Source organism: Aythya fuligula, chromosome 9 (genome assembly GCF_009819795.1).
Source record: "Aythya fuligula isolate bAytFul2 chromosome 9, bAytFul2.pri, whole genome shotgun sequence".
Lineage (NCBI taxonomy): Eukaryota > Metazoa > Chordata > Aves > Anseriformes > Anatidae > Aythya > Aythya fuligula.
The window spans coordinates 21,112,560-21,140,212 of NC_045567.1; the positions used below are offsets into that span (position 1 = coordinate 21,112,560).

The following is a 27,653-nucleotide window of genomic DNA, read 5'->3' on the forward strand; positions in this document are numbered from 1 at the left end:
GGAAAGAGCTTTGAGGACCTTAGATATGAGCTTCCATGTAAATAGAAATATTGATACAGATGAGCCTGAAAGGTTTCAAAAGGTTGTTAAATCAAAAAAAAGAATAGAAAGAAAACAGGCTGAGCCAGACTAATTATTTTTTAGACAGTACAGTTGGAGTTTAGATCACTGGATAGATGCCATTTACTTTGGAAATTCTGTGCACAGCAGCCCTGAATTTTCTCATGGGAAAAGACTCTCTGTAAGAAGTGTTGCTTCTTCTCAAAACTATCAGCCACCAAGAACCAGAAACTCCCTGGGGAAGGTGGTAGGGAAAGAAAGGAGAAGAGCCGAGTCTTATATACCATCACAACTCCATGTTTCAGAGACAGAAGATAAATACAAGAATCTATGGTTGGCATACATGCCTCAACGAAAATAAATAGCTAAGTGATAAAAATTCATATATGTAACAAGAAAAACTGCTTTGAAGAATAAGTTTGTAGGTGCACTGTTTGAAAAAGGTTATGGAGCATTGAAGGAAAAAAAACCACCTGTCTGCTCTGTGATTTCAAAACCAAAACGGATTAAATGATTAATAAACATATTGCAAAAGAATAGAGCCTGATCTACTAATTAGGCAGATGAAATAATTGTACGCTGTAAGAATGTAGCATGTTTACACACTCCTGTATCAATGTGTGGTTAAACCTTTGCTTATTGATCGAGCCCTGACAAGGCATCCCTTGGTTGCCGTAGTAGAAGTGTTGAGCTGCTTTTTCCTTCTAATCCCCTTTTAGCTTCAGGAAACACATCCTGACCAATTTATGACACTGCACAGTACTGATTTCATCCTCCTCCAAACCAGCGGATGGCAGGAAGAGAGGTCCAGTGGGAGCCTCCTCTTGAACTGCATGCGAGCAGCTGAAGGAAAAAGAACAAAAGGCTTCTCTGCTATCTTAAGAAGCGCAGTAAATATAGACATTGATCTTATTTCATATTATGTTATTGGCTTGCTTCAGATTGAAAAATCATTACATTAATATTTAATAGTCTTTCCAGTAAAAAAATGTGAAAACTGCCTGCATTTTCAGTGGATTCTGGCAAGTCATCTGTTAGCATATGCACGTAAACATCAACAGCACAAAACACTATTACTTTTTTGTAGATTGATTACAGCAACATGCTCCAGAGCACACAGCTTTTTTATTTTGTATTATCCAGGGTCTAAACCTCCACCTCACCTGTCCTCAAACATGATAACCAACTCATTTCCAAATGGCAGTTACCACACCTGAAACCAAGTGGCAATTGAAGTGAATCTCTCAAACACTACATCACATTTCAGGCTGACATGCTTTTATGATGTGCACACAAACACAGCTATGTTTCCTCGTCCTCCCTGTGCCAGGTATTTGCACGAGGTAAAAATTTGGCTCTTCCTTTTCTCTCATTTGTGGTTTGTTTTCATCAGCTGCGTGGAGTTTCTGATGCACACACATTTGCATCAACCAGCCCACCCCTTCTGGCCCAAGAGTACAGTAAGACTGATGGAAATTCTTAAGCCTTAAAATAGAGAAGTATTTCCTGATGAATGATGACATGAGGAAAGCAAGAACTCATTTATTTGCCTCTACCATGGCTGGATGTGGCCAGCCTGTTGCTGTAGATTATGCCAGCATACAATTCTTTGTAAATTCCCACTATTGTTCCTAGGTTCTGAGCCTTGTCAGGCACACAAAAAACAGGTTTTGATTTTCTGTGCACATGGCAATCTAGTTCAGACCCAGCTCTCACCTCCCTCTGAAGCACAGCAGCATTCCTTCAATGGATATTAGGCTTCAAAAACCTCCAAAGGGAAGGACAGAAGAAAGAAGGGGAGAAAAGGGGAGCACCTGGAGAAGGAGGGAGAGCACATGGTAGGTGACACCTTCTACCACAGCATCTTTGCTCCATCTCAGGTGCTTTCTTATGCCCCTGCCCCAACCTGTGTCACTGTGAGTTCCTCCTGTTGGGTGACACGACCTTTGTGGGCTTGATAACTTCCACAGTGAAGTGGAAACCAATTACTGCTTCTATAAATGATACTGGAACAATCAATTTCTGATTAACATCCTTATTTTTATGTGAGATTTGTTCATAAACATGTAGAATTTGTAAGAATTGCTTTCTCAATTTCCTTCAACTTTTTCAGCACGGATTTGTCTTTAACTTAAGTTAAAGTGCCCAAAAGACTGTCCTGCAAAGGCTGTTTTAAAATCTGAGAATCACAGTTTGAAAACAAATTTTTTGAAAATATAAAGAGTATACTTAGGGATAGTATCTAATTCTGCAGGCCCTAGCCCCAAAATATTTATATTCATTCTCACATTTTCCCACTGCATCTTTTAAACAGTTAAAAGAAAAATCAAATGAAGTAAATTTAGAAACCATTAAAAGACCTTTAACAGATTGTCATATCTTGTAAGATTCTTGACCCAGGAAAATAAACACACTAAACAGGATGCTATTTTCAGTTTGGTCACAAAATCCTTTGTGTAGTATTCCAACAAGCTGAAAAATCATTTCTGAATTAATCTTACAGAGTCTGACATGTGAAGAGTTTGATTCACCAGTTCCCATAAGCTGAATGCCACCAGTTGCAATACATGTGTGTGAAAACCTGCAGGAGTTAAAATACCCCAGACTTCAAAAGGGACGAGATGCAGCTTGGTCTACACACACCATCAGCCTGAATGTAAAAAATAGCCATTTTCCACAGCCTCCAGGACAAGCCAGCCCCACAGATCCCCTCTTCTGGAGCAAGACTTAGTTTTGTACCCTGAACACAGATGTTGTTTTTTAACCCATTTAGAAATTGCTAACGTGAGCATTCACGTGCATTCTTCTCTTCTCATCCTGGAAGACCTTCCCCTTGATACCATTCAGAAATTAAAAATGGCTGGAATACGTATTCCTAAACCAAATTAGAAATAAGTGTTGCTATTAAAATTGAATAAGGCCACCATGTCTCTGTAAGCGATGTAACTTCCCGATAAAATAAGCATTCTGAACAAAATCTGAAGTTGTTTCGCAGTGAAGCGTCTCAGCAGAGCAGCACAATTAACCATGGAAAGCGTAGAGCAAAGCTTGGGAACAGAGCGTAACAGAAAATTGATATTTCTATTACTGTCAAATACTTGTTTATTGTGGAATATTTATTTACTCACTTCTAGTTAGATCAGTTCACAGAAAACCAGTCCAAGTATTATTACACTATAATCAGAGCTCCCAGAGCTTTGTGACTATGTCAATAAAACAGAAAGACTGCACAACTCGCAGACATATTTCTGCAGCTGGCCTGCTCACCACCCGTGATGTTTACAGAGTGCTTTTGTGAGGCATCTGCTTTTTGCAAAAGCAGGGCTGGTGCCTGACATTGGAGAAGTCGCCTTGAAATCAGCCCTGTCCTGGCTGCGAGCTGCATGGTAGGGACATGCCCCAGTTCCTCATGCCTTGAATATTTTTTGAGATGGATCTTCTTGGGGCATGCTGGATGGATTTGCTATCAAACAGGGAAATCACCGAACTTATCAGCTGCACGCCACCTACGCAAAGAGCCCTGAGCTTGCTGTGCCACACACTCGAGTCATTCACAGGCTGCCATCCCTGCATCACAGCAGGGCAATGCCAGGCCAAAGCTAACAAGCCCAACGGGGCAGACACACGTAGACATACTGCTAGAATCACACTGCTATTCTAAACAATGCTCCTTTCCAATTTTGGCTTTGGTGAGTCCAAAATAACCAAGATTTGCTTTCAAGTTCAGGGTTTCCACAAACACAAACATTGACAGAGGAATTCCAGCGCAACTAAAGCATCTAAGCCCTTTGCTAACTTGCTCCAAATTCTGCTGAAGCTTTGGCAAGAGACTTCTTAGTCACAAAACCAGTAGTGTTTGGCTTGTTTAGTCTAGGAAAAACAAAGCCTGGAAGAAAACACATTCACTGCTTTTAAACGCAGCAGGGAATAAACACTGGAGAGAGAGAAGAGCTGGTTAAGTTAAACAAAGTTGACAGGAAAAGAAAAACTGGTGGTGAACAAATTTAGAGAATGAGATCAGTGATGTTCTGAAATACCCTAATTTAATTGGGGAGAGCAAGAAGAAGAACCAACCGATCACCTTTTAGAAAACAGCCTAAAACATGCTGCAAGGAAATATATGGTGTCCAGTCTCCAAGAGCAACTGATTGCCATCCCTACCACAAACTCTTTCCAGGTCTGCATTTCAAAAATGGTCCACCTTTGCTTTTCTAATAAAGCACAGTTATCAACAGCTTCTCATGTTCTTGCCATCACGTTTCACTCCATTTTCTTTAACAGTAATTCTGCTTTGGAGCAGCTCACAGGAAGCAACGCATGATAGATGATCAAAACTAACAACTTCCTTCCTCAGACGTGGTACTTGGGGCCTACAACAGCACAGAAGACTGAAGAGGACATATATAAAGGGATGGTGTTCTCAGGATAATTTTCTGAAGGCACAGATGTTCCCTGATAAAGACAGGTACATACAGGCTTAAGGAAGAAATACCAGTGAAAGAGGTAATGATCAATAGCAAAAATGCTCTGACGTATGTTTTTATTAGCAAAAACCCTTCAAACTATACGTGGTGCTGCATAAAGTGCAACTCAACTTTCTTCATTTGTCTTCCCAGGCAGATACAGGATTTGGGAGTTGGGAAGTTCTTCCTCTTGTTTTATTGAAGAAAAGAGAGCTTTCATATGTTATTAATTTCATATTACTTACATATATTATTAGTCTGGTTTGTGCTCTTCACACTCTTTTTTTTTTTTTTTGGCAGAAACTTAGTCTTACAACAATATTTAGAACAGTTGCGGAGTTAATGCTCATGCTTAGCTTTAGCCTTTCTATTTGGATCAGAGACAACCAGACTCCCTGACTACAAATATGTTTTTTTAAAAACAAATTCAAGAAATGAGAATGCAAAGAAAAAAAAAAAAAAAAAGAAATCCAGTGTGATCTCAGCACAACAACACTTCGGCGTTGAGCTTTAGGGACAAAACTGGAGCCTGATTAGAAAGCAGAGCAATGTCCTGCCCATAATTTCAACCAGGAACCAGCTAAAGAAAAGACTGAAGAATGGAAGACTTCTGTGAGGAATTTAGATACTCCACTCTGTCTGTCTTGACTGTGTTGCTCTAAGCTCTCATTTTGCTTTAGCTGCTTTGACACTTGTCTGACCACATGAAGAGACAGCAGGTAGTTCAGGACTGCCCAAAGATGATGCAACTCCCCAGCTGGGTAGCCAGTCACTGAACAAACTGTTCAACTTCTTACCAGGTGTATTGCACTTTTGATTATTCTTCAATAAGTTGCGTCTGGCTTAAAGTAAGATCACCTAAACACCAGTGCAGGGAGTGAGAGAAGTGGGAGAACACACAAGTGGAGGCAGGTTGGAAACATCACCAGCAACCTGAACTGGCTCAGACTGCTGTGCAGCTTTACCCAGGTGCTGTGTTTAAACTTGCTTAGGTTCTATCCCTCCCTTACCCCTTCCCTTCTCTCTACCCATTTAAAAGTTAAAAAAACAAGGACAGTTTACACCAAGATCAGTTTTCCCAGTCAGGATCGATACACTAATACTTCACTGGCACAAAATGGGGGACAACACAAGGAGGGAACAAGAAGCTTCTTGCTGGCAATAAACACACTTGAAAACAAGAAAAAACTTACACTGCCTACTGTCTTTGACAGAAAGGGTCACAGAGTTACAAGCCACTGAACAACTGCAGACAGCAATAATGCAGTTGCACTTCCTGGGTTTATAAGTGATCTGGAACAGAAGGGGCTTTCAGTCACCAAATTCCTATTTCTCCTTACTTCTTTCAGGTTGTCAGAGAAATGTATTTTAGAAATAAATCTACATTTTTGTTTTTTACTATGTGGTTTTAAAACCTAAATATTGTAGGCAACAATCAGGACACACTGTGCTAGGCACTGTAAGCAATGAAAGTATGCTGCTTACTTTAAATAACTTCTAGTATGCATATTTGAGTATTTGCTACAAGAAGTTCACTTTTTTTAGGGTTCAGGTTAAAATTTGAGAACTGAAATTTTTATTTAAACTCTACAAAATTTGTAGGATTTTGACCCTGAATACAAAAAAAAATGTTATAGCAGTTCTGTGCTATATCTAATTTTACAGCTGTGCAATCAGATTTCAGTTTTTATTAGAGCAGTACTTAAAATAGAATTTCCCTTGTCACATCTTCTATTATATTGCTGTTCATTGCCTGCATGGTACCCTCTTATTTTTTCTTTTAGTTTTAGTTAAGGAAAAAACACATAAGACATTAAAATACTAATACAATTTCTGTGTTGTCACATAGAAATTTGTAATCTGAACTGTTATGAGGAAATGGTTTTAAACTCAGATTATCTTTTAATTAATTTCCATACACTAGCTATAACAAATAGCTATAGCTATATAAATAAAAGTTCACCATGTGCAAATTGCTATCCCCTCGCAGCGATCAATATATTTAATAATACACTCTTGTAACAGTACTGCTAAACATCTGGAAAAAAAAATGAGAAGTTGCATTCTAATTTTAGTTATCTCCCATTTTTGGAATTTATTTACCTACCAGAGTAGTCTTACCATAGCAGAGCAACTTGAAAATAAAAGAAATAGAAGGACAGGAGGAATAGGAAAAATGAGGGTGGGGAAAAAAAAACAGTATTTGAGTCTGATATACCACAATTCATTCCATAAATGAATTACTGCAGATTTCTAGGCTCACTAGTTTTGTTTCCTTTCTTTCTTTCTTTCTTTTTTTTTTTTTTTAAACTCCCTCTACGTGCCATAAGCATTTCTCATGTAAAATAAATTATGTACTCTAATCCTGAATGCTCTGTACCATATCGAAAAGATTGTACTCACCGGTACGAGGTTTCTGGGAGCAAATCATGAATAACGTAACTTGTAACATTTCCTACGGGAATGTTGATGTCACCAAGGTCAATGTTGTACGAAGTAATCTCAGCTCCATTATTGCATGGTTCTTCCCAGTTCAATACAAGGCACACAGAGGGTGAAAGCTGATAGGCATCCATGTGCTCATCCTCCAGCACGGAGAGGATGGAGACTGCATCGGGTACAGACGCGGGGATTCGGCAGGTTACCAGATCGCTGTAGGGCCCAGCTCCTGCCTGGTTAATAGCCTGTGTGACAAAATAACATTTTTATAGGATAAATATTCTCTTTCAAATGTCTGTCAAGTTTTTAATCCTGAACTGTGCAGCCTGGAACAACTGCATGGATTCCTCAGAGGATATGTATCACTGGCTCATTCTCTACAGGATGATTCATACCTCCTACCTCTATTAATTAATATCTTCCTTTGTTACTCAGGAGTGTCACTCAGCTAAATTGGAGAATACTTATAATTTCCCTAACAGCTACCTAATCAAACTTAATAGTAATTTTTTCATCTGCAGCAAAACTTGTTTGGAAAGAGAAAATGTCAGAGTCATGGTGCTGCCAGTGACAGGTGGCATCATGCTGTCCAGCACAATGGACACCCAAAAGTGTCAAGGGGCCCTGTATAAAAGCCTCAGCCTACTGCAGTCATCCGCAGCGTGCAACATCAGATACTTCATGCAAGGATCCCTAGACATAAGGGACACTCAGCCTGCTGAGAGCTACACAGGTTCCTAACTCACATAACAAATAGCTGATTTGATGCTAAAAGTTTCTGATATAAGAATATACAAACTCAGCATGGCATTAAGTCTATGACTCAGATTTCCCCAGAGGTCATAGATTACTAGCAAACCACTGCCAAAGCACATAGCTCAATATTTTCCACAAGAGAGGAGACCAAATTATCAATTTGTTTTGTTATAAAACAGTTAGCGAGCCTCTCATCTTGATTCATAAATCCAGGATCCCAGTGGAAACCAAGGTTCAAAATCCAGCCCAAGTCTGCTCACTCATCGGAGGCTGAAGATTTTAAAAAGCTCAGCACTGCACGATTGCACAGACCTGTTTCTTGTCTGATCAGCTGATTCTCAGCCAGTGTTAAATGCTGTATGTGCTGCAGTGTTACCTTCTCAGGACTGTTCCAAGGTCCTGTGCACAGCGTCACAGAACTATTCAGGCTGGGGGGGACCCTGGGACATACCTACTCCAGGATCAAAGCTGAATACAGATCAGGTTGCTCAGGCTTTTGTCCTGTAGGGACTTGAAAAATGCCAAGGATGAAGGCTCCAAGGAGACCTGCTGTAACACCTTTAACATCCTTAACTGCCCTCAGTGATAACTTTTTCTTCTTTATATCCTGCCTCAGCAGCTCTGTTTCAGTCTGGAACAAACTGAAGCAAAACTGGATCCAGGATCCAGATGCTAACAAATGGCAAGTAATGAGCAACACCACCCTCACTGATCTGCTTGGCTTCCTGCTGATACAGCCCACGAGGTACACACGGAGCCCACGACAGGACATCTGGGCTACAGAAGTGGAGAAGGTACAGGCCTTCAGAAGCAGCTTTTGACATTTCCCAGTAACATCCACCACCATCCTTTACGCTTGGGAAAGTGAGCCCAGATTCTCCCACAGATTACAATTAACTGGAAAACCTGGGTTTACAATCTTGCCAGTTGGACTACGATGGCAAGGGAAGGACAAGTCAAGCAGCTGTTTGATTTCTTGCGTTAGCTCTAGTGAATAATATTTTTCTGCTATGCGTAGTACAAATACAAAGCCATATTCTGCTTTTCCAGGAAGCATTTTGTTCAGCTGAAGAAAGACATAATAAAGTTAGATTTGTCAGCCTTTAAAAAGCCCTTCAAAACAAATCCTGCTCCAGGGACATCTTCTATTTAGTGAAGCTCTTCTAGAGCTGATAAAAGTGAGCCTTGTTTTGTGGTCTGCCAATGATATTAGTCTTGCCTCTAAACCAATGTTTGGCAATCTGTATCTTGCTCCCAGCAATTTGTTTTTAGTGGTGCTTTTAACTGTTTTATTGGACAACCTCATCATCATAACTGATAGGAATTTCATTCTTCTTTGCTTCCTAGATATTCCCCCTGCCTAACTGACACAGTATTTCTCTTTGCAGAAGCCACAGTTATTTTCAGGAATATTCAGTAGAGGAAAAAAAGTTGAGCAACAATAAGGACAAATTGTCTGCCCTGCAGATATATAGGCCTGATTCCTCAATTCCCTCTTTTTATTGGGTTACTGTAGGTTGAGATAGCAGTGTTTTACATTTATTAGAAGGCAGAGTAAAATTGTTTGGGAAATCTTTATTTTTTTTTAAGAAGTAAAAGAAATATTTTCTGTTATAGCTGCTAACAGCTATGAAATTAACTATTATTCTCACTGTTAAAAAAAAGAGACTAGTTTCTGACACTATTTAGCTCTCCTTTGTTCATAACACATTTTTTTGTTCTTGTAATTGCTTCAATGTGTACCTTATATTGTGGTTTCTGAGATATATATATCCATATAACACAGATTGTTTCTACAGCATGAAGCCCTCTAAAAAGAAATGCAGGGCCAACTGATGGATTTCAATATCATGTCTTTGAGTTGTCGTGCATTTCACTTCAGTCGATGGATTAAATTACATTAGCCATGTTAAAACCTAGGTAAATGCATACAACATTTTTGTGGCAGGTCATTTAAAATGAATGCCCACTTGAAATCAAAGATCCCATAGAGCTGGCTGTTTCCATTTTTAACATCAAAATCTCCTGGAGTTCCCCACCATTCACCACAGAAGTGGTCTCACGCTCTCCTCCCTGCCCAGTGGGTTCTGAATGCCTTCCCTCTTGTGCAAACAGATGCACTTTCTGGCTCAGACTTCCAAGCCACCCATCCACGTTCTTTCAATTAGTTTCCCCAGTACTGCCAGGGCAAGGTATAGGGCCAGTTCCCAAAAAGTCACAAAACACAGTTGAGGGTACTTAAAGGTGTGAGGCCCTTGCTCCTTGGCTGTTGGCCAACCGCTCGAAAGCTACTTTGTATGAAAAATTCAACATCCTGTTAAAAAAAAAAGTAATAAGGAAACTCTTGACAGAAGCAAGTTGTCCTTGATCAAAGAAATGACCTTGGGTGGTCCACACGCTGCCAGCTGGGTGGGTAGGTTAACTTTTCATCAGATTTATTGGTGGTATTCTGCCTTAACATACAAATAAATCTTCTAGAATGGTATCTTGTGTAAAAGTATTTTTACTTTACTCCCATTTACTTTACTTTCCATTTATTTTTTCAGTGGACATAAAGGAGAAAAGAGCACTGTATTTTTATTTTTGTGTATACCAATATATTGTATTTTAATGTTTAGTTTTTACTGAAATGAGACAAAAAGATTGAAGAAATAGAGATCATATAGAGACTCTATATGATCTATATGATTCAGTCTTGCAGATCTATGAGAAAAATGGTAAGAGAAAACAAGATGAAGACTCATCTTCTGGCAGCTACAACCTCCTATGTATATAGGAATCTACTCAGCTGCTGTATTTGATACATGAAACAGATGTTGGAGTTTATTATTTAAGCTAGGGGAATCTTCAACAACCAGTTGGGAGGTAAATGTTATTTACCTATCATAATCAATAATTTTATTATTTTTTTTTAATTGTCTAAAACATCATTTATTTTTTTTTTTAACATCAGGGGGCAAGGTGGCTGTTAAAAGTATTATTCACTGAAAACAAGTTACATGAGACACAAGAGCAATTTTCGTGAGCTAGAAGTTACGCCAACTCCCTTGTTTATCGCTTTGAATAGTGCTGAAACTCAACCACGTAACAGTCTGCATTATTTAAAATAAATTAACATTGCTGCCAACTTACAGAGCACGTAATTTCATAGTGGCTAATGATATTTAAAAAAAAAAAGTCACATGTAGCTGAAGGCAGCTATGTTTACATCTTAAATTGCAATGCACGCATAAACTTCCATACCTGTAGCCTACAGCAGTATTGTGCTGCCGCTGACAGCTCACTGATTTCAAAACAGGTATCTGTGCCACTATATGCAAGCTGTAGAGATCCCTCATCTTCTCCCCACTCTAATCTGTATTCAGAGATGTCGGCCCCAGAACATTCAGGACTCTGCAACACAAATATTTATGTCAATTAAAAAATGAGTACTTCAGATCCTTGTGGTTCACTGGTTAGGAATTAAGAACATGAAAAAAATCTCTTATTTTGAAATTAATACACCATTACTTCTGCAAATTGAAATGCCCTGAATTACTGTTCCATAATAGGTTAGTGAAACAGGCCAATTCTGCCCAAAATTTATCTGAAAGTCACAGAAACAAGACAGCATATGCAGCTACTTCATTTTTCATCACAACACTCAGAAATAAATTCTCCCCCCACTGGCTTGGCAGAAGCATGACTGTGAAGAACACAAAAAAGCATCAATGCGGTTAAGTGATCAGAACATCTCTGGCAGAGCTAGCTCTCAAGCCTGACGTAGTTCTTCATGTTATGGAGAAAAGATCAACCTCAGCAATTGAGTAGCTTGTCTGTGCTTTTCAATTAAAGTCAGCTATTGAGCTACTACTCAAAGCACGGGATATGGGAGGGTGGACCTTTGTACGTTCATGTCCGAAAAAAGACTTACTGCAATACCTTTATTATTCTGAAGTCTGTGGGAATGCAGAATTCATCCAGATATTTTTACTGGAATTTGCTGGAGATGAGCTAGTGCAGGCGTAATGCCGTGGCTCCTGAACCAAAATTTTATTTTATTTTTTACAAGAACTGTCTAGTGCTGTGCTGTGTCAACTGAAGTGCTCTGAGGAATCTCTGCTTTATGTAGGGAAGCGTGGGCCAGGATATGACAGACTTTCGGATTATGGCATGCAACAAGCTCTCTTTTTAATTCTCTGAATGGGGAACTAGAAAAGCGATACAACTACACAGGCAAATCTGCTTGGAAAAAAAAAAAAACAGCAACCCTAGAAACTGTGAGAAAGTTAAACAGTCACCCAGTTTAGCAACTGCAAATTTGTCAATATAGCTGTTACTGGGAAAACAAAGATGAGTGGTGGGTTGAGCAAAACACCACATGGAATTTCCACTGTAGCAGGTCTGACTACCAATAAAAGGTACGGAGCATCCCTGCGTGGGTTCACCAGCTTTGTCCCTGGGCTTCCAGCTACTTTTATAGGAGTACTGGCAACTGCTAAGCCTGCTAAACACGAGAGGTAACTAAAAAAGAGCATCTCAACACTTGCAACTTCTAAAAGGTATCATCTAAAAGCTCAGTGCAACTTTATCTCAGAATCACAAAATGTTGCAAGAAATATCAACAAAACACACCAAAACTGTATCAAATGCACTTGTTTCATTATAAAATTGAACTTGGACTATGTTTCTATTTAGATGTATTGTTAGCACAATTACTTTCTTAGAACATCTCATGAACATCAGTAACATTTCTCAGCAAAGGCATCCTTTGGTGGAGGGAAACTGAAAGATGCAGAGCTGCTAGGTTTCCAGAGAAAGCCTGTGGCAGAATTACAGCCTCGTTGTTCTGCATCACAGCTTTATCTATGACATCCATTCCTTTCTGCCTTAATTACATAACTTTTTTTTTTTTTTTTTTTAATGACACCGATCCACATTTCAGCGTTTAAGCTAGGACTTAATCAAAGAACCAATGTCTAAGGTTGTGGAGAACAGAGAAAGAACTTATACAAACAAAAATAAAAGTAAATATTTGGGGAAGAGACAAACAATTTTTGAGAAAAGCTGAACTGTAAGCATTTGTGAAGAGTTAATTTCATATCAGAGACTTCAGCTTTAGCCAAAATCAAATATTTGCCTTCACAATTCTACCGCAGGACATTCTGACATGCTAAAAGCCCGCAGAGTGCACTTTAAACAGACCAACTCTCTATCATCTGACACCAGTGTAGGAGTTCTTGTGTCTGAATGCTGCTGGTCCAGATGACTCATGATCAACTTTATGCAATGCTTTAAAAAGAAAAGTAGAGATGACAACTTTCTACAATAGAGGAGTTTCTATATACACTTTTCTTGCAAAAAAAAAAATTGTTCTAAACCAGTTAACAGCTCTTGAGCCAGCTTTCAAGTGCACAGTGATCACATTAGTTTGGGTAAGTATAAGAGAATTTAAATGAGGGCACCTGACCTACCTCCCAGCTTACAAGTACACATGTGTCAGACAGAAAGGACAGAGAAGGTGCTCTGCACTGCCCGGGTGGTCCTGCTGCCGTGGTGATTTCTGTAGCTTCCGAATACGGCCCGTACTAGAGGGAAACAAGATATCTACACATTAATACATAAACATACACGCATCTCGTGTTCCTCAAAGGCTTTTCAAATGTGTTTTTTTTACAACTGATTTCCAGGAACAGCACACACAATCTTTGTGAATGCAATAATCTCTCTCAAAGATGAGCTGGGCTTCCAACATGCAGCGCCAAATATCAGAGCACAGGATTAGACCACGTAAGGTTCTGCAAGGTTAAAATGTGAGGAGAGCTTGGGTACGAGCAGACTGGCAGACTGCACCTCAGCTGCTCCAGGGCATCGTCCTGTGAAGTGCTGAGTGCTCGTGAAAGCGCAAGCCACTTCTAATTCATCAAAGAGCAGGAATATGTGCTCAGCAATAGAAAACTGAGAAACTGTTTTCCTCTACCTTAGCTCAAAGTAATGTGTTCCCATGGCTATGCCATAGCCTGGCGTAACTGGCTTTCCCTGGCTTTAAGGAGGAGCTCAGCAATAGCAAAGCACGTACTGGAGTCCAAACCCAACTTCTGTATGAAACATCTGCCACAAGTTAACTGCAAAAGGATGGCGTATGATGGAGCTGCAGTCTGGGTGTCTCACAGCAGCACCTGGTGAGCAGTGGTACAAGGTACGTACACCATGTGCCACCGTGCCCAGCGGTCAGAGGCCTCCACATGCAGCTCGGCCAGCTGTTCAGACCTTTTGAGCCTTTGGTAAAAATTAGCAAAAGAAACAGAAACACAGATTTCAACAGTCTGGAAAGCTGGCTTCAGCTGGCACTGCAAGGACAGGAGAGAGAGAAGGTGGAAGCAGCCTGAGGCTGTGAGAGCGGAATAATGAACCTTGTTCAGTGCATCCCCAAGCTAATTAGAAACCATTCTCCGGAACAAAGGAATGTGACTATAAGCAATTAGAGGAAACACTGGTATTTGCTTATTTTAGAATGGAATACTAATAAGTATGGAAAAGTGAGCCATTACAAAGATTGAACAACACCAAAATTGTTCCAGAAAACCTCTCAACAGGCATCTCTGCTAGCAAGGACGGCTAACACAGATTGCTTTGTTTGAATTACAAAAGATATATACTTCAAAAAAACTCATGTATTGATTCCTGTTGTTTTATTCACTTAACAGGAGGGAGACAGGTATATGCATTTGGTAAAGAACACTCCTTCACCCCTATTTCACATCTGGTTAAAAAAACAAACAAACAAACAAAAACAACCAAGCCAAAACCAGCCCCTCCATTTAATCGAGAGAGGAGCTAGAAATACTTTGCATCTTTGAGTACAGTTAATACACAGTTAAGATTTGAAAACAAGAAAGGAATGCAGTGGAAGTAAAGAGATTCCTTCTTGTAAGCAGATATGACTGCTGCATGTTTTGGTCCAGCTGACTTTGGCCAGTCAATTCATGTTAGTACATGAAATCTTATTTTAAAAGAGTACCAGATCCAAAAACACAGCTCTTCCTCAGAAGTTCTATTAAGCATTTCTCACTTTTTCTCTTGCCTATCTTCAGTTTCACCTTTCTGACCATCAGCTCTAATGCAATCACTGTCCAGAATCACACAACTCAGGCATTTTACTACCTCTAATGAGAAAAAGCCAAATCACATACCCCGCCATCGTTCAAAGCTCTCACTCTGAACTGATACGTTGCGCCGGGAAGAAGGTTGCTGACTGTGCACTCCAGATCAGGACCATGGTACACTTCAGAAACAACTTCTTCTGGTTCTGTCATTTCTACACTGTACTCTGAGATGGGACAGTCGCTTTCCGATGGAGGGACGTCTAGAAAGAAAACACATAATTCACTAACAACATACGGGCATATGCCAGGAAAATTAGTTTTTTTAATTCACAACACATAGATACAATCACATACACTATATACACTCACATACTGTCAGCAATGATTTTCCCCTTTGATAGATGCCTTACCGGCAATATCTTCACCATGCATATAACCAACATTTTTAAGGCAAATGAATAAAACTACTCTTAACTCTAAACATACAGTCAGATCATCACATGCAAGATCAGCAGCTCCTCCCAAGGCAAGGATGATCTTTCAACCTGGGAGACTCTGTTTGGCACCAGCAGGTGCCCAGCTATTTTTTAAGCAAAGCAAAGTAGCCACCATCCTCTTCTGAAGAACTGTTTCTTCCCCCATATCAAAGGTGGGTTTTTTTGGAGAAAAAAAAAAAAAAAAGAAAAGTTGATGAGGCAGAAGAGAGAAAAGGTTCAGAAAACTTAAGACTGGCGCTAGACGAGTGCTGAGTACATTCCTTCTGGGTCAGAGAGAAATTATGAGGCACATGGTGTCTGTCTGACCTAATCTTGGCTGCTGGCTATTGTTGGACACATGCTAGTGAGGGTCATGTACACTCCAAAACTACTACTTACACATGGGATTTCTGGCAAAGCCCCACTAACACCTAATAAAAACACAAACAACTGCCATTCTCAAACTTCGTTAGTCACACTGCTAACATTTATGAGATTCTAAATCTCAGTACAATGATCTAAACCCTGAGTGTCACTTGGAATAACAGCTTTTTGCAAAACTCAATTTGTTTTCTGTGCCTGTATTTGGTTTGTTACAGGCACCTTTTCCACCATGAAAACAACATATTTGGTAATATTTCCACATTATATCACAAGCCAGTACTGCCAAATCAGCCTGCCTGGGGTTCTGAAAAGCAGTGCCACCAGAAGGTGGATCTTCTAGGAAACAACATGGTCTTCTGCATGCATAAGTCACTTTTTATACTGGATTGAGATATATTTGTCAGTTAGAAATGGTGCTGCTCTAGAATTTAGCTTATCAATTGACACCACAAAGAGTCTTGGATGCTGCAAGATTACCATAGCAAAGAAAAAATCTGTTGCATACTGGCATGTATCTTGTATTCTGAAAAACTGTGTATTTTTGACTGTTTAGTGTCATGTCCATGACCCAAGTTCTTTACAAAATTACTGGTATCCAATGAGTTGTGTTTCTCTGAAACAGGATTTAAATGTCACCCCAAATTCTCCAAGCTATTTAACAGTGATATGCTCCAGTGGCTTACCCCATTGTAGCTGAACTTCTTTGTGCTTCGGCTTCCCTAAAACTCTTGGTGGCCGGCAGTGGCCTGGTGCAACACTTAGCGTACGGACAGGTAAACTTTCAGAACACTGGAAGAGAAGAGGAGCTGAAGTTAGCTCTGTGGTATAATTAGTGCCTAGGAAATCAGCCATAATTAGAAAGTGATGAAAACTATGCTCTAAAACAGCCATTTATTAGTTGTTTACATAAACAATAAAGGATAGGAGATGCTATCAAGCATGTTTTTTGTAAATGCAATGAATAGAATTCTTTTATTAGCACTGTAGCACAGAAATGTTGTTGGCTAATTTTTGGGGCTCTTTATTCTAATTTTCCTTTTTTTTTTTAAAACAGTGTTGAGTGCTAATGTACTCAATCATAAAAAAAAAAATCACAGCAATAGGAATAGAAGTGTAGGTAATAAAATGACTTTAAATCAAAGAAGGGAATGGCAGGAATCAGTGGCTGGAAAATGGAACCTAAATGCATAAAGAACGATTCAGCCACATGAAAGGCGATTACCCCTACTACAACTTCAGCCACCGGTGTTGGTCAGTAGAGACTCACACAGATCAGTCTGTAGCCTTTCACAAGCAAGTGGTCAGGTCACACAAACATCATGGTCTTTTCTAGCTTAAGTATAAACATTTACAGATTGGTTCTGAGGAAAGCAAACCACACTGAATTGCAATTTGACTAAAAAGTCATCAGATGCACATAGAAGGCTTGAAAAATTCATCAACTTGCAACAGAAGATTAACAGCAATCAGTGTTGCTTTATTGTGCTACAGGAAATATATTCACTTGCTTTTAAAAAAATAAATTATTTACCATATATAGTAGATAAATCTCTGAAAAATGTAAAACCAATAGCCCTTACTATTAAATAATACTTACCTGACTGTGTCCGCCAGTGCTGATACAGCATGCCCGGAGTTTATACAAAGTGCCTGGTTTCAAGTGAGTACAGGTATATTCTGTTGCTGATCCACTATATGCCACTTCCCACTGATTTGCTAGAAAATGAGATATATCCAAGTTTATAGAAGTACAATGCAACAAGTTTACTGCTGTCTAGGAGAAAAGAAAATCCTTAATGTGGTCTTTCATGAATGATTTGTTTCAAGAAAGTCATTAGCTTTAATATTATTAAGAATATTATTGCTGCTTCAGGACATACATAGACACATACACACAGAAATATGTGCATAGAAATGCATATACATACAAATATATATATTTCTAAAATATATTAAAAATATAAAATAGAATAATAAGTTCAGCCCTATAACATAAAATTCCACCTGTCATGGAGAACAAGTATACTTGCTCAAAAAAATTAAAAAAAAAAAAATCAAAACTCTCCCAGAAATCCTGCAGGTTTTAAGGCTGCAAGTACTTAACTCTGTTTCAATCATATCTGCAGTATTAGCATACTAAGAGCCTAAAGGGCCAGTACTTTTGAGTAGCCAGCATGGATTAAAATGCATAAAACTTGTTTCAAGTTTACCTTCCGGACTTCCTTGAGAAATCTCCAACAGGTACTTTAGGATTTCTGAACCACCATTATCTTGTGGAGGATCTGAAAAAAACAACAACAATCAAGGCAAGTAGTTAGTGAATCAAGAATAGGAATGAAATAGAACAAAAAAGAATACAAAAACTGTTTTTGAATCTGCTCTTTCTCCTCAACAAACTAACTCCCCCACACTAACTATGAATTTATAGCAGAAGTGGGTAGCAGAAGTTAGTTCTCAGAATGAGTCAGAATAAGCTGGCTGGCTAACATTTCAGAGATGCTACAAACAAAATGCATGGAAAAAGAACTGAAAAAGATGCGGTATGGAGGTTTATCCCATTGATAAAGGAAGCAGCTGCAGGATAAGCAGTGTCCATCTGCAATGGGACACAAAATAGAAGACAAGCCTGAATGCACACTTGATTAAAACTCTGAGTTAATTAATTAAAAACAAGAAAAAGAAATCTGATTCTTAAAACGTAAGTTCTTTTAAACATCCTTCAAAATATTCAGACAATTGAGCTGTCCAGCCTTTCAGATGTATTTTTATTTTTTTTTTAACTTTATGGACTTACAAATGGCATGAAATATCTATGGTATAAGATGCATTTACAGAATTTTATCTGAATTCAATATTCAACATTATGACCCTCCAAAGCTCTCCTATGCCAAACTGAACCTGCTTACCCCACTTAACACTAAAGCCGTGAGATGTTATTGGCCCTTTAATGATCGGTCTGGTTGGAGGTCCTGGCCTGTCTGGGCTTGTTGTACAGACCAAAACTTCGCTTGGAGAACTCTTTCCTTCCACATTAGAAGCAAACAGCTGAAACAAAAAAATGCAACAAATTTATCGTTGCTTACTGTGACGGTTTTTCTGACAGTTTTGTACAATACTTCCTTTAGTAACTACACAAATATCATTAACTTAGAAAGCATGTCACTTCCCAAAATAGCATGTGGGATTTTAATAACAGCTGATTGTCAACGTTGTTTCTTTAGAAACTACATCGATTTTTCCACCCCCCTCCACCACCATGTAAGCTTAAGATAACAGCATTGCTGTTTTTCTCTGAACAACAACAAAGAAGAATCACATGGCAACTTGAAGTTATTTACTCACTGAAGATGAAGATAACAACTGTGCTATTTTTGTTCTGGAGGTATAAACTGCGATTTAGAACAAATTCTTTCAGGCTATCAGTAATCACATAATTAAAACCCCAAGTAGTATGACAGGCAAACAAGAAAGGCATAATCGACAGTCACCAAAACTGGCAGGATGTGCCCAAAGTAAATTTGCTCAGCCAAATCTTTTGTCTCTACTCAAGAATACCTTCTGCTGACTTCAGTGAGAATGCTGCTAAGCTACGAGAAGACCCGAGGACCTGGCCAGGAGACGGAGCAGATCAGGAAGAAACCCCAAATGGTCTAATGCTTTGTGGCTGGTGAGAGCTGTATCAGCTCAGAATAGTCTCTGGGATATGAATCTGCTGCCAAGGAAGTGAGTAATAAAATATTTATTGTAATTGCTAAGAGTAAATATTAAGCTCGCAGGAACTTTTCCACTTGGGAAGCTCTGATATTCTCAGTCAGGATGGTCGTTTCTATCCCCTCTTCTAACAGAGGCTTCTGGGGAAAACGATTTGTAGTTTTTAAAGCCAAAAAATTAATTGAGGTTCATCAGCCCATATGCTTGCTTTAAAGAAGCCAAAGCCAGTATTGACTCCTGTGTAAGTTTTTCTTATGGCTACTTGTTATTTTTCTAAAAGGTATGGCTTTACATCTTTATATGATCCGAATAAGAAAAACTGTCAGCAGACAAGAATTCCAAAATATCACCAACCCTGTGTTTCTCACTGAATTTGCCTGGCTCCCAATTTTCTGCTTATTGAAGTCCTACACTTTGGGTCTGCTAAACTGAATAGCCAGTTATGAAAGTTTCAACCACTGTGGACATCCTTGATGACCTGCTACCCTACTCTTCCTGGCATCTTTATTTTTTTTTACTGCCATGTTTTTGAATTATTTAATTATCTCTTGGCTCTTCTCTGACTGTTCACCAATTTAAGACATCCTACCATGAACACCAGATACGTAAGTTAGACGAATATCTCAGTAACAGCTCCAGGGGAACAGTTTGAGATATAAATGTAATACAACTTATTTTTAACTTACAATTTCCTTTATTCATATAGCTAAAGTCTGCACTGGTCCAGTGGGAACTGAAAATTCGTATTAACCTGATTCTTCAGCTGGAATATGCAATGCTTTTTCAGAGCCCCTGCTTCCCCAAACTAGAGTTTCTCATCTTGTTACTAGAAATAAAAATGGCACTCGGCTTCCATGTCACTGATAACATTACAACACAGCATACACGAGCACTGTTGTTTGTGGAACTTCACAAGAAACAGTCACTGGTGGTTCCAGGTGGTAATTCAAACATTTGGGAGAATGAAATTTCTGCACCTTTTCACGTACTTTGTGTCACTTGCCCCCCGAGCTAAACCCTCATGTGATGCTGAACAAATCCCTTTACAAAGGTGTATTACACTTCCATTGTCACTTTAATGAACCAACCTTAATTTTGACCAAAATTGTTAGCAGGATGTCCCCTCTCTAAAGTGGACACTGATTTACATAAATTAACCCCCCCCTTCCCCTACAAGAGATTTGGACAATCTCTATTACCCAGAGCCCCATACAAGAAAACCAACTATTTTGCCCAGGCTCAAAGACAAGCCTAGAATTAGCAGTATAGTCCCTACTGCTAGTTGTAAAATGCTGCTGTGACACTACTGTTTTAGGGTTTTGGTTTTTACTGTTTTGGGGATCCTTTCCTAAGTTTCACAGCTCACTAATGATGGTCCATGTGCAACGAGGGAAGGTCTCACTACTGTCAGATTACAGTTGTGCTCCGAGCCGGTGACACGAGGAAGAGGCCCAGTTCAACCCATCATCAACCCAGCTGTGAAAAATTCATTTTTAATTTGCAAGCAGCACTGCAGAAAAGCACTTAAGCATCCACAACACTGAACTAAAAGGCATCATCTCTTCATGACGCTGCACCAGCTTTCCAGTTCCTGAGGTAGTTCATGCACCTTCGCAAGGTCTTCCAGCCCGCAAAGGAGCACACAATCTGGAGGAGACAGCTCACTGCAGGCCCTGGCGGACAGGCAGTGCTCGGGGTGGTGCAGCCAAACACCATCTTGTGCAGCAGCACTTGGTTCCCAGACACCTCATGCCCATGGCAGCTCACGGATTGACCGGATTCATCCATCAGGTGTTCATATATAATAATGGCTTATGTGACAGGGAAAATTTGGTTTTGATGGCTCAGTTTTGCAGGTAATAATAAAGGTTCCCTACAGTGCGTCGAAAAAAACAACACGCATCCAAGACAGAAAATCCTATGCAGTGACAAGAGGAGGATTTTACCCTGAATTTATACTGTGTGCTTCTTCTGAGATTCTTCACAGTACAGGCTTGCTCCTCTCCAGTGTACTTTGGGTGAAACACGCTATCCTGGAGAGAGAAAGAAATTCTAGTAAATGCTCTCCGTATTAGTGTGCAGCTAGAATATGCTGTATCAAAGGGGCTTCATAGTTGAGTGAATTTTATGTTTGTTTTCGGTTTGCTTGCTTTTTTTTTTTTAAGCTACTAGGTCACAATAATGTTCCCTCTAGAAGGATGGTGCAACCAACCTGAATAATATAATTTTGCTGTAAAATAAGCTTAAAAGCAGTAACAACAGTTTAACATGTTTTAAGAGGAATAAAAGTGACAGATGATTACAGAAAGCAAGCGCACCACTCAGCAGAACATGGAGGATAAACTGCCCTATAGGTTATGGACTCCTGTGAAGCTTTATAAACGAATCACGGATGACAGCACAGACTTTTAGCTAAGAATTTTAGCTACTTCTTAGCTAAGGATTCAAAATTCTACTGTGAAGCTGAACAAATCACACATCTCTGCCCTGCCAAGTACTGAGTACTCCTAAAAGGCATTCTATTAAAATGTTTTTTCTGTTACATAAAGTTTTAAGAGTCCTCACATAACCCTTACAGAAGTATTAACTGGAATGGCCCTCCAAAATAGGAATCCACAATATTTTCAATAAACTTGGACTAATAAATGGAAACTCAATTTGAGCCACTCAGTGCGCTTCACAGTAACACAGCACTTACATTATCTTCTTCTTGAATTTCCAAGGTGTAGGAAATCACTTCCTCTGGTGTACATCCTTCTACTTTATTCCATTGCAATGCAACCCACGTAACACCAGCTCGAACAAGCCTTGGTGCAGAAGGAGTCTGAGGAATGTTACCTGCAGTGTAGCATACCACCTCCTGGCTGTACCCACTATACAAGAACAGAGAAGGAGAGAGGAATATTTTAAAAGAACAGCACAGTGTTTTCATATATATAGATGGATTACTATTTTTTTTTTTGTATTTTCAAAAACTCTAGACAATGTTAATATGCCCAAGTGGAAAAGATGAGCACACAAAATTAGGGAAATGCCAGAACTAAAAGTAGAAACAAATGCAGGATTACAAGTGCCCTCACAACCATTTTTATGGATTTCATTGCCATAATATTGGGAAAATAATAATGGATTGACTCAGATTAAGTTACTATTTGTGAAGTAGAACAAAATCTAATTTAACAAAAGGAAAATAAAGCACAGCAAATAATGTCCAACTTCTCAACTTTTAGAAGTTAAACTTTATATGTAGTTTCTACCTTTGTACACTCAGAATACAATTTCTAATCAAGCTACAGCCTTGAAAGCCAAGTGCTTCAGCAAGTCCCACTACTTCAGACATCCCTCTCAAAGAAAGCAGGGAAAATCTATCCAGTCATGGCCACACACGCTCAGCATCACGTAGGAGCTGTTTGGTGCAGGCACGGATACCTTCCAACTCTCCAGGCTGGCTCTGCTCCTTTCTGACCTTCCCTGCCCAAATTTCTTTGCATTCAAAGCTGAGCAATAAAGTCATTCTTTCACAAAGCTCAGGTTGCAAAGAAAGAGAACATCTGCAGCAGGAGAGATGCATGCTCTCATCTTGTCTAAATCCCAGCACACAATGCCCTGAAACAGAACAGGCTGTTGTGTTGAACAAGTGTGGGAAGTTCTCCTAACACCCCAGGCAGACTATACAAAGTACAATGGAAATTTGAGATCAAAACTTAAAATGGATAGATTTCGGTGAATTTTCAGCAGCACATCATCGGAACTCTCAATTGAGTGCAGTGTTCTTGCAATTTTCAGATTTGTTTCCAAAGTACAAAGGTATATTGTTTCTTAACAAAGCCATCACATGAATTTAATGCACACAAAAATCCGTATCTGCTTTTTGTGGGTCTTCTTTCTCAAAAACAACAGATGTATGAGTGTTGAAAAAAACAAAAACACCTGTAACGAGCACCCAAACAAGGAAAAATCATCTCAAATGATAAATCCACAAGCATTACAACTAACCAACACCATCTTAAAATATGAAGTGTTAGATGACATTAGCATGTCATAATTTTGAGTGCTGTCTATAAAAAACAAGCCGTGTGCTGTTGGTGCTTATCTTGTAGATTAACACATAGCAGCTGACCATGAATATACTTGTTAGTCCGCTCCCTCTTCAATAGCTTGAGAAAAAAAAGAGAGAATATAACAGAAAAAAAAAGGGGGGGGGGGGAGTGGGTGGGGAGAAGTTGTGCAGCATGCCCAAAAACATTTTTTAAAAATCTGGGATCTGGCAAAAAGAAGAGATTCCAAAGCTGGGAACTTTGCAGAGACACCACCATCTGGCAGTGCCCTTCCATTTGCACTTGGCAGCTCCAGCTCAAGTCCCTCCACAGTTCATGGACTATTTAAACAGGGAGGGAAGTAATCTTGAAAGAAACTGGCAAAAGGAACATGAACAGTCCCTGCACATCTCCGAGGGACACCAATTAACTTTTAAAAGTCATATATCACTAGGAGTTTTGTGTTTAAGATGACAGAACGATACAGCAATCTTCCTCAGCAAAGCACATCGTTGTTTTTCTTTTTCTTTCCTTCTAGTAATAATTATTAGATCCTGCTTAGCTAAGGACAATAAATGAGTATACAAAAGCACTGGATGTTTAGCTTCTTCACAGCTAAACTCTTCCTTGCCTACTCTCCTCCAGAGGCGCGCAGCCGCTCATGAGGATGTGTCTTGGACATGCTCTGGTCCTTGCTGGGCAGTGTTTTAGCCCAGTGCTCCCCAGGAAGTCCTTGAGAATTGGAATAAGCCTGATTTCTCATCACCTTCACTTAAATGCATCTGTGCACAGGCTCTGAAACCCATCTTGCAGTGCCCTTGAGTGTGCCCGTCCCCTCTCAGTCCCGGTTCTTGCCCCCTTCTTTCCCACCCTGTCAGCCAGCCCTGCCAGTTCCCCTGAAGAAGGAAAGGACTGTACTGCTGAAAAAAGACAGAAGGGCTTTGCTTTAAAATAGAAAAATAAATACATCAAGATTCCTTTCAAAATCTGTAACTCAACTTCCTCTTGCTTGTTTTTCTTGGTTCGCAGAGATCCCTAGTGGGAATTTCACATAAAAGATGTATTCTTTTTGTGTAAGAAATAGACCACAAAACACCATTTAGCACCTCAAAAGGAGTCTATCTGCTTCGACCAACCTCATCACTCTGAAGGGACGTGGCAATTCCCTGGGGGTGAATGATACCACCGGAGAAGGTGTGATATACATTAAAGCATTAATAATAGATCAAACATCAGATATTTAACCCAAAACCATAAAGAGGGAAAAAAAAATAAATCAATAAAGTCAGAAGTCCCTCTTTACACTGTCATATTGCAAGTTAAACTCTTCAACTACCACTTTTTGTCAATGAAGTGTGCACCCTGGGATAACTTACCTAGTACCGATGTCATTCTGAGCTGCTAATCGGAAGGTGTAACCCAAAGCTGGACAAAGCTTTGTCAACTTGCAATGCTTCTGGCTTCCAAAGTAACACTCTCTGAAACCACTGTTCCTTTTTCCCTAGAAAGAGAACCATCTGTAATTAGATAGCTTCAAAACAAAACCAGACGTTTCTTATCCTATGACGAACTGTTAAATGATATTAGAATTAAATACTTTCACATGGGGACTGTGCAAACGGAACTCTGAAGTCACTGACAGCATCGCTACGTTACCTAAAACAATACATAACACCATCAGTCTGTTGTCTGATTCCTCCTCTTTCCAGATTCTTACCTTCATGAGATGTATTTACAGCTTGTCATTATACTTGAAATCAGATTTATCTTATTCATTAACAAAGAAATGTCTAAGTTAGGTGTGAAATTCATCTGTGAATCGACCCGCTCACAGGAACCCTGTAATGCTTCTTGAGCGCTACCCTCTGCACACCAAATTCCACGTAAACCCTACAAGCCCTTCAAAAACACTTCATCCCACAAGAGGGCTCTCGCTGCCCGCCGTCCAGCCCACCACCGACTCCCGCTGCTCTAGGGACGGGTGAGCATGGGCACAGCCTTAACCCTGTCCCACACAGCGCTCAGACGTGAGCCCTAAGGGCAGCAGAGATTGAACCCGTAGAGATGGAGCCCATACTGAGCAGTGTGGGGCCGGACACACACCTGGCTGTTCAGAGCATGCGGCATGTGATGGCAGAGATGATCTGCTGGAAAGCATGATACCTTGTTGAGAAAGTTGGATGTCAAAGGTACATGGGGGAGCTTCGCATTAGTTTGACCTGGAGCTACTATGAGCCCTGACAAAGCCAAGACGGGGCAGCAGCATGAGATGGTCTTGAGAAAGCTAAGTCCCAAATACTTCCCAAGGCACATCATGTACAAGCCAGGACAGGGACATTCAAAAATCCCCCTCCTCGTTTAAAATAAAACTAAAACCTTTTCAATCCCACCCAACTATATATGAGCTAGGATTAAAAAATGTTGAGTTGCTGCAGGACAGCCTCCAAAACGTCAAAGAGCAGCTGGTCTCACCCTACCCCACCCCACTCACACGTGAGAAATAGTGGTTTTGGGGTCCTTCAGGACGGAGTGCTGACAGAGGGCCCAGGCTGCTCAACTCTATACAAATAACACGTACGTGAGATGACACAGTTTAAACTGTTTTAATTTCAAAATCTGAATGCAAAACCATTGCACAGTAACGTCACAAAGTCCCCAAAGGCACAGCAGAAGAGAAGCCTAGCAGAACACCACCAAGCGCTCGAACCGGTGCATGGATACCTCCAAGGAAGTGGCAGAGATGCTCCAAGAGCTGCGCTGTGCCATTTGTACACCTGGCACCTGCCTCTACAGGTTTGTATTTTTATTTTACCTTGGTAAAATTAACACCTGCCCATAGATGAGACTACATAGTTCACAGCTTGACAGAAGACTCGATGTTTCTAGACACAAGTAAACTATCAGGAAAATTAATAATACAGGCATCTCTCCTTGCAGTTAACTCCCAACCATCCCAACCTCCTCCTTGGGCTCCGTCTTTCTTTCCAGGCACTGTTCTTCTTCCATGCTCGATACATTACTTCATCACTGAAGATTTCCAAAGTGCCCGAGTGGGACAGACATTTTTCCCTGACACCATTCTCCAGCCTCTATCAATTCCCACCTCTTCTCATTCGGATTGCAACACAGAAGCAAGAAGTCCATAAAATGTTTGTAGTAAATCTCTGAAATGTGTTTACCAAACTAGAAACAATCGTGCAGACCTCCAGCGCTGCACAACCATTTGGAGACACTAAAGGGACATTTAGCACACTGGTAAACAACTGTAACTTACTTTTATTTCCCCAGTGCTGTTCCACACTTGCTGTACAACTTGGTTTTATCCGCAATCTTCCTCAACTTCACCCACCTGCTCTGGCTGCAACATTACAGTACAGATCAACTAAATTAAGGGCTGGAACTGGAAGAAAATCGTGAATCCTAAAGCCAAAGTCCCTCGTAAGTGAGAGCACTTTTTCAAATCTAAATCCCTAGACATACAGTTGCATGATAAAAATTATTTTCAACAAAAATAAGAGGTCTCAGTGTTTCCCAGCTCAATGATAACCTGTTTAATATCCAGACTACACAAAACCTAATTACTAATCCTATGTTTTAATAAAATATCAATTATATAGTTAATATAGTTAATATAATATAGTATGTTATATCAGTGGAGGACTACTAAGAATGGATTTTTTTTTTTCCTGTGCAAATTTTTGCAGATTCAGATGCCTTGAACAAAGTTTTCTTTAACTGTTTAAAATCATCCTGACTTCCCTGTTTTTATGCTTACGGGTGTACATTTTTCCATCATTTTCCTCTGCTTCTTCTCCTAGAGAAGCAGAGTGGCCAAACGCTAAGCATGCAATTAAATAAACAGATGTACAGTGGTGGCTGGCTGAAAAGGGAAGTCTCACCTGTAGCACAATGCCTGAACTGAGAGCAGTGGACCACAGAAACCCCAGTTTGACTAACTGGTGGGTTCAAACTTTACAAAGACTGCCAAACACTAAAGTTATCATCAGTCTTGCAGGAGTAAAAATTCTGATATCGTATACATTTTTCTTCTAGACCCGGTACTGTACATTCCCCAGACTCGCTCAGAGACTGACTGGTATTCAAATCACTCAGACTGGCTGGTATTTTGCCTTCTATTGGCACTAATTGGAGAGGCTGGCCGATATTTCTAATTATCCTGGCATTAATAGCCTGGAAATAGTCTCTCCGCTCCTTCTCTCCCAAGATTTATGAAAGCTCTAA

The 27,653-nt window shown here is 39.8% G+C and overlaps 1 protein-coding gene across 1 annotated transcript in view; it reads right to left on the reverse strand.

Moving 5' to 3' along the window:
- The window catches only part of FNDC3B (fibronectin type III domain containing 3B), a 172,880-nt gene that overhangs the window by 22,658 nt on the left and 122,569 nt on the right, over nucleotides 1–27,653 (reverse strand). The window contains exons 12-22 of the mRNA XM_032193066.1: nucleotides 24,788–24,912; nucleotides 22,073–22,247; nucleotides 21,321–21,407; nucleotides 18,570–18,708; nucleotides 17,874–17,945; nucleotides 17,261–17,379; nucleotides 16,347–16,452; nucleotides 14,891–15,063; nucleotides 13,172–13,285; nucleotides 10,962–11,111; nucleotides 6,927–7,207 (exon numbers count right to left, since the gene is read on the reverse strand). Of these exons, the coding sequence (XP_032048957.1) occupies nucleotides 6,927–7,207; nucleotides 10,962–11,111; nucleotides 13,172–13,285; nucleotides 14,891–15,063; nucleotides 16,347–16,452; nucleotides 17,261–17,379; nucleotides 17,874–17,945; nucleotides 18,570–18,708; nucleotides 21,321–21,407; nucleotides 22,073–22,247; nucleotides 24,788–24,912 (1,541 nt within the window). The remainder of the gene's footprint in view (nucleotides 1–6,926; nucleotides 7,208–10,961; nucleotides 11,112–13,171; nucleotides 13,286–14,890; nucleotides 15,064–16,346; nucleotides 16,453–17,260; nucleotides 17,380–17,873; nucleotides 17,946–18,569; nucleotides 18,709–21,320; nucleotides 21,408–22,072; nucleotides 22,248–24,787; nucleotides 24,913–27,653) is intronic.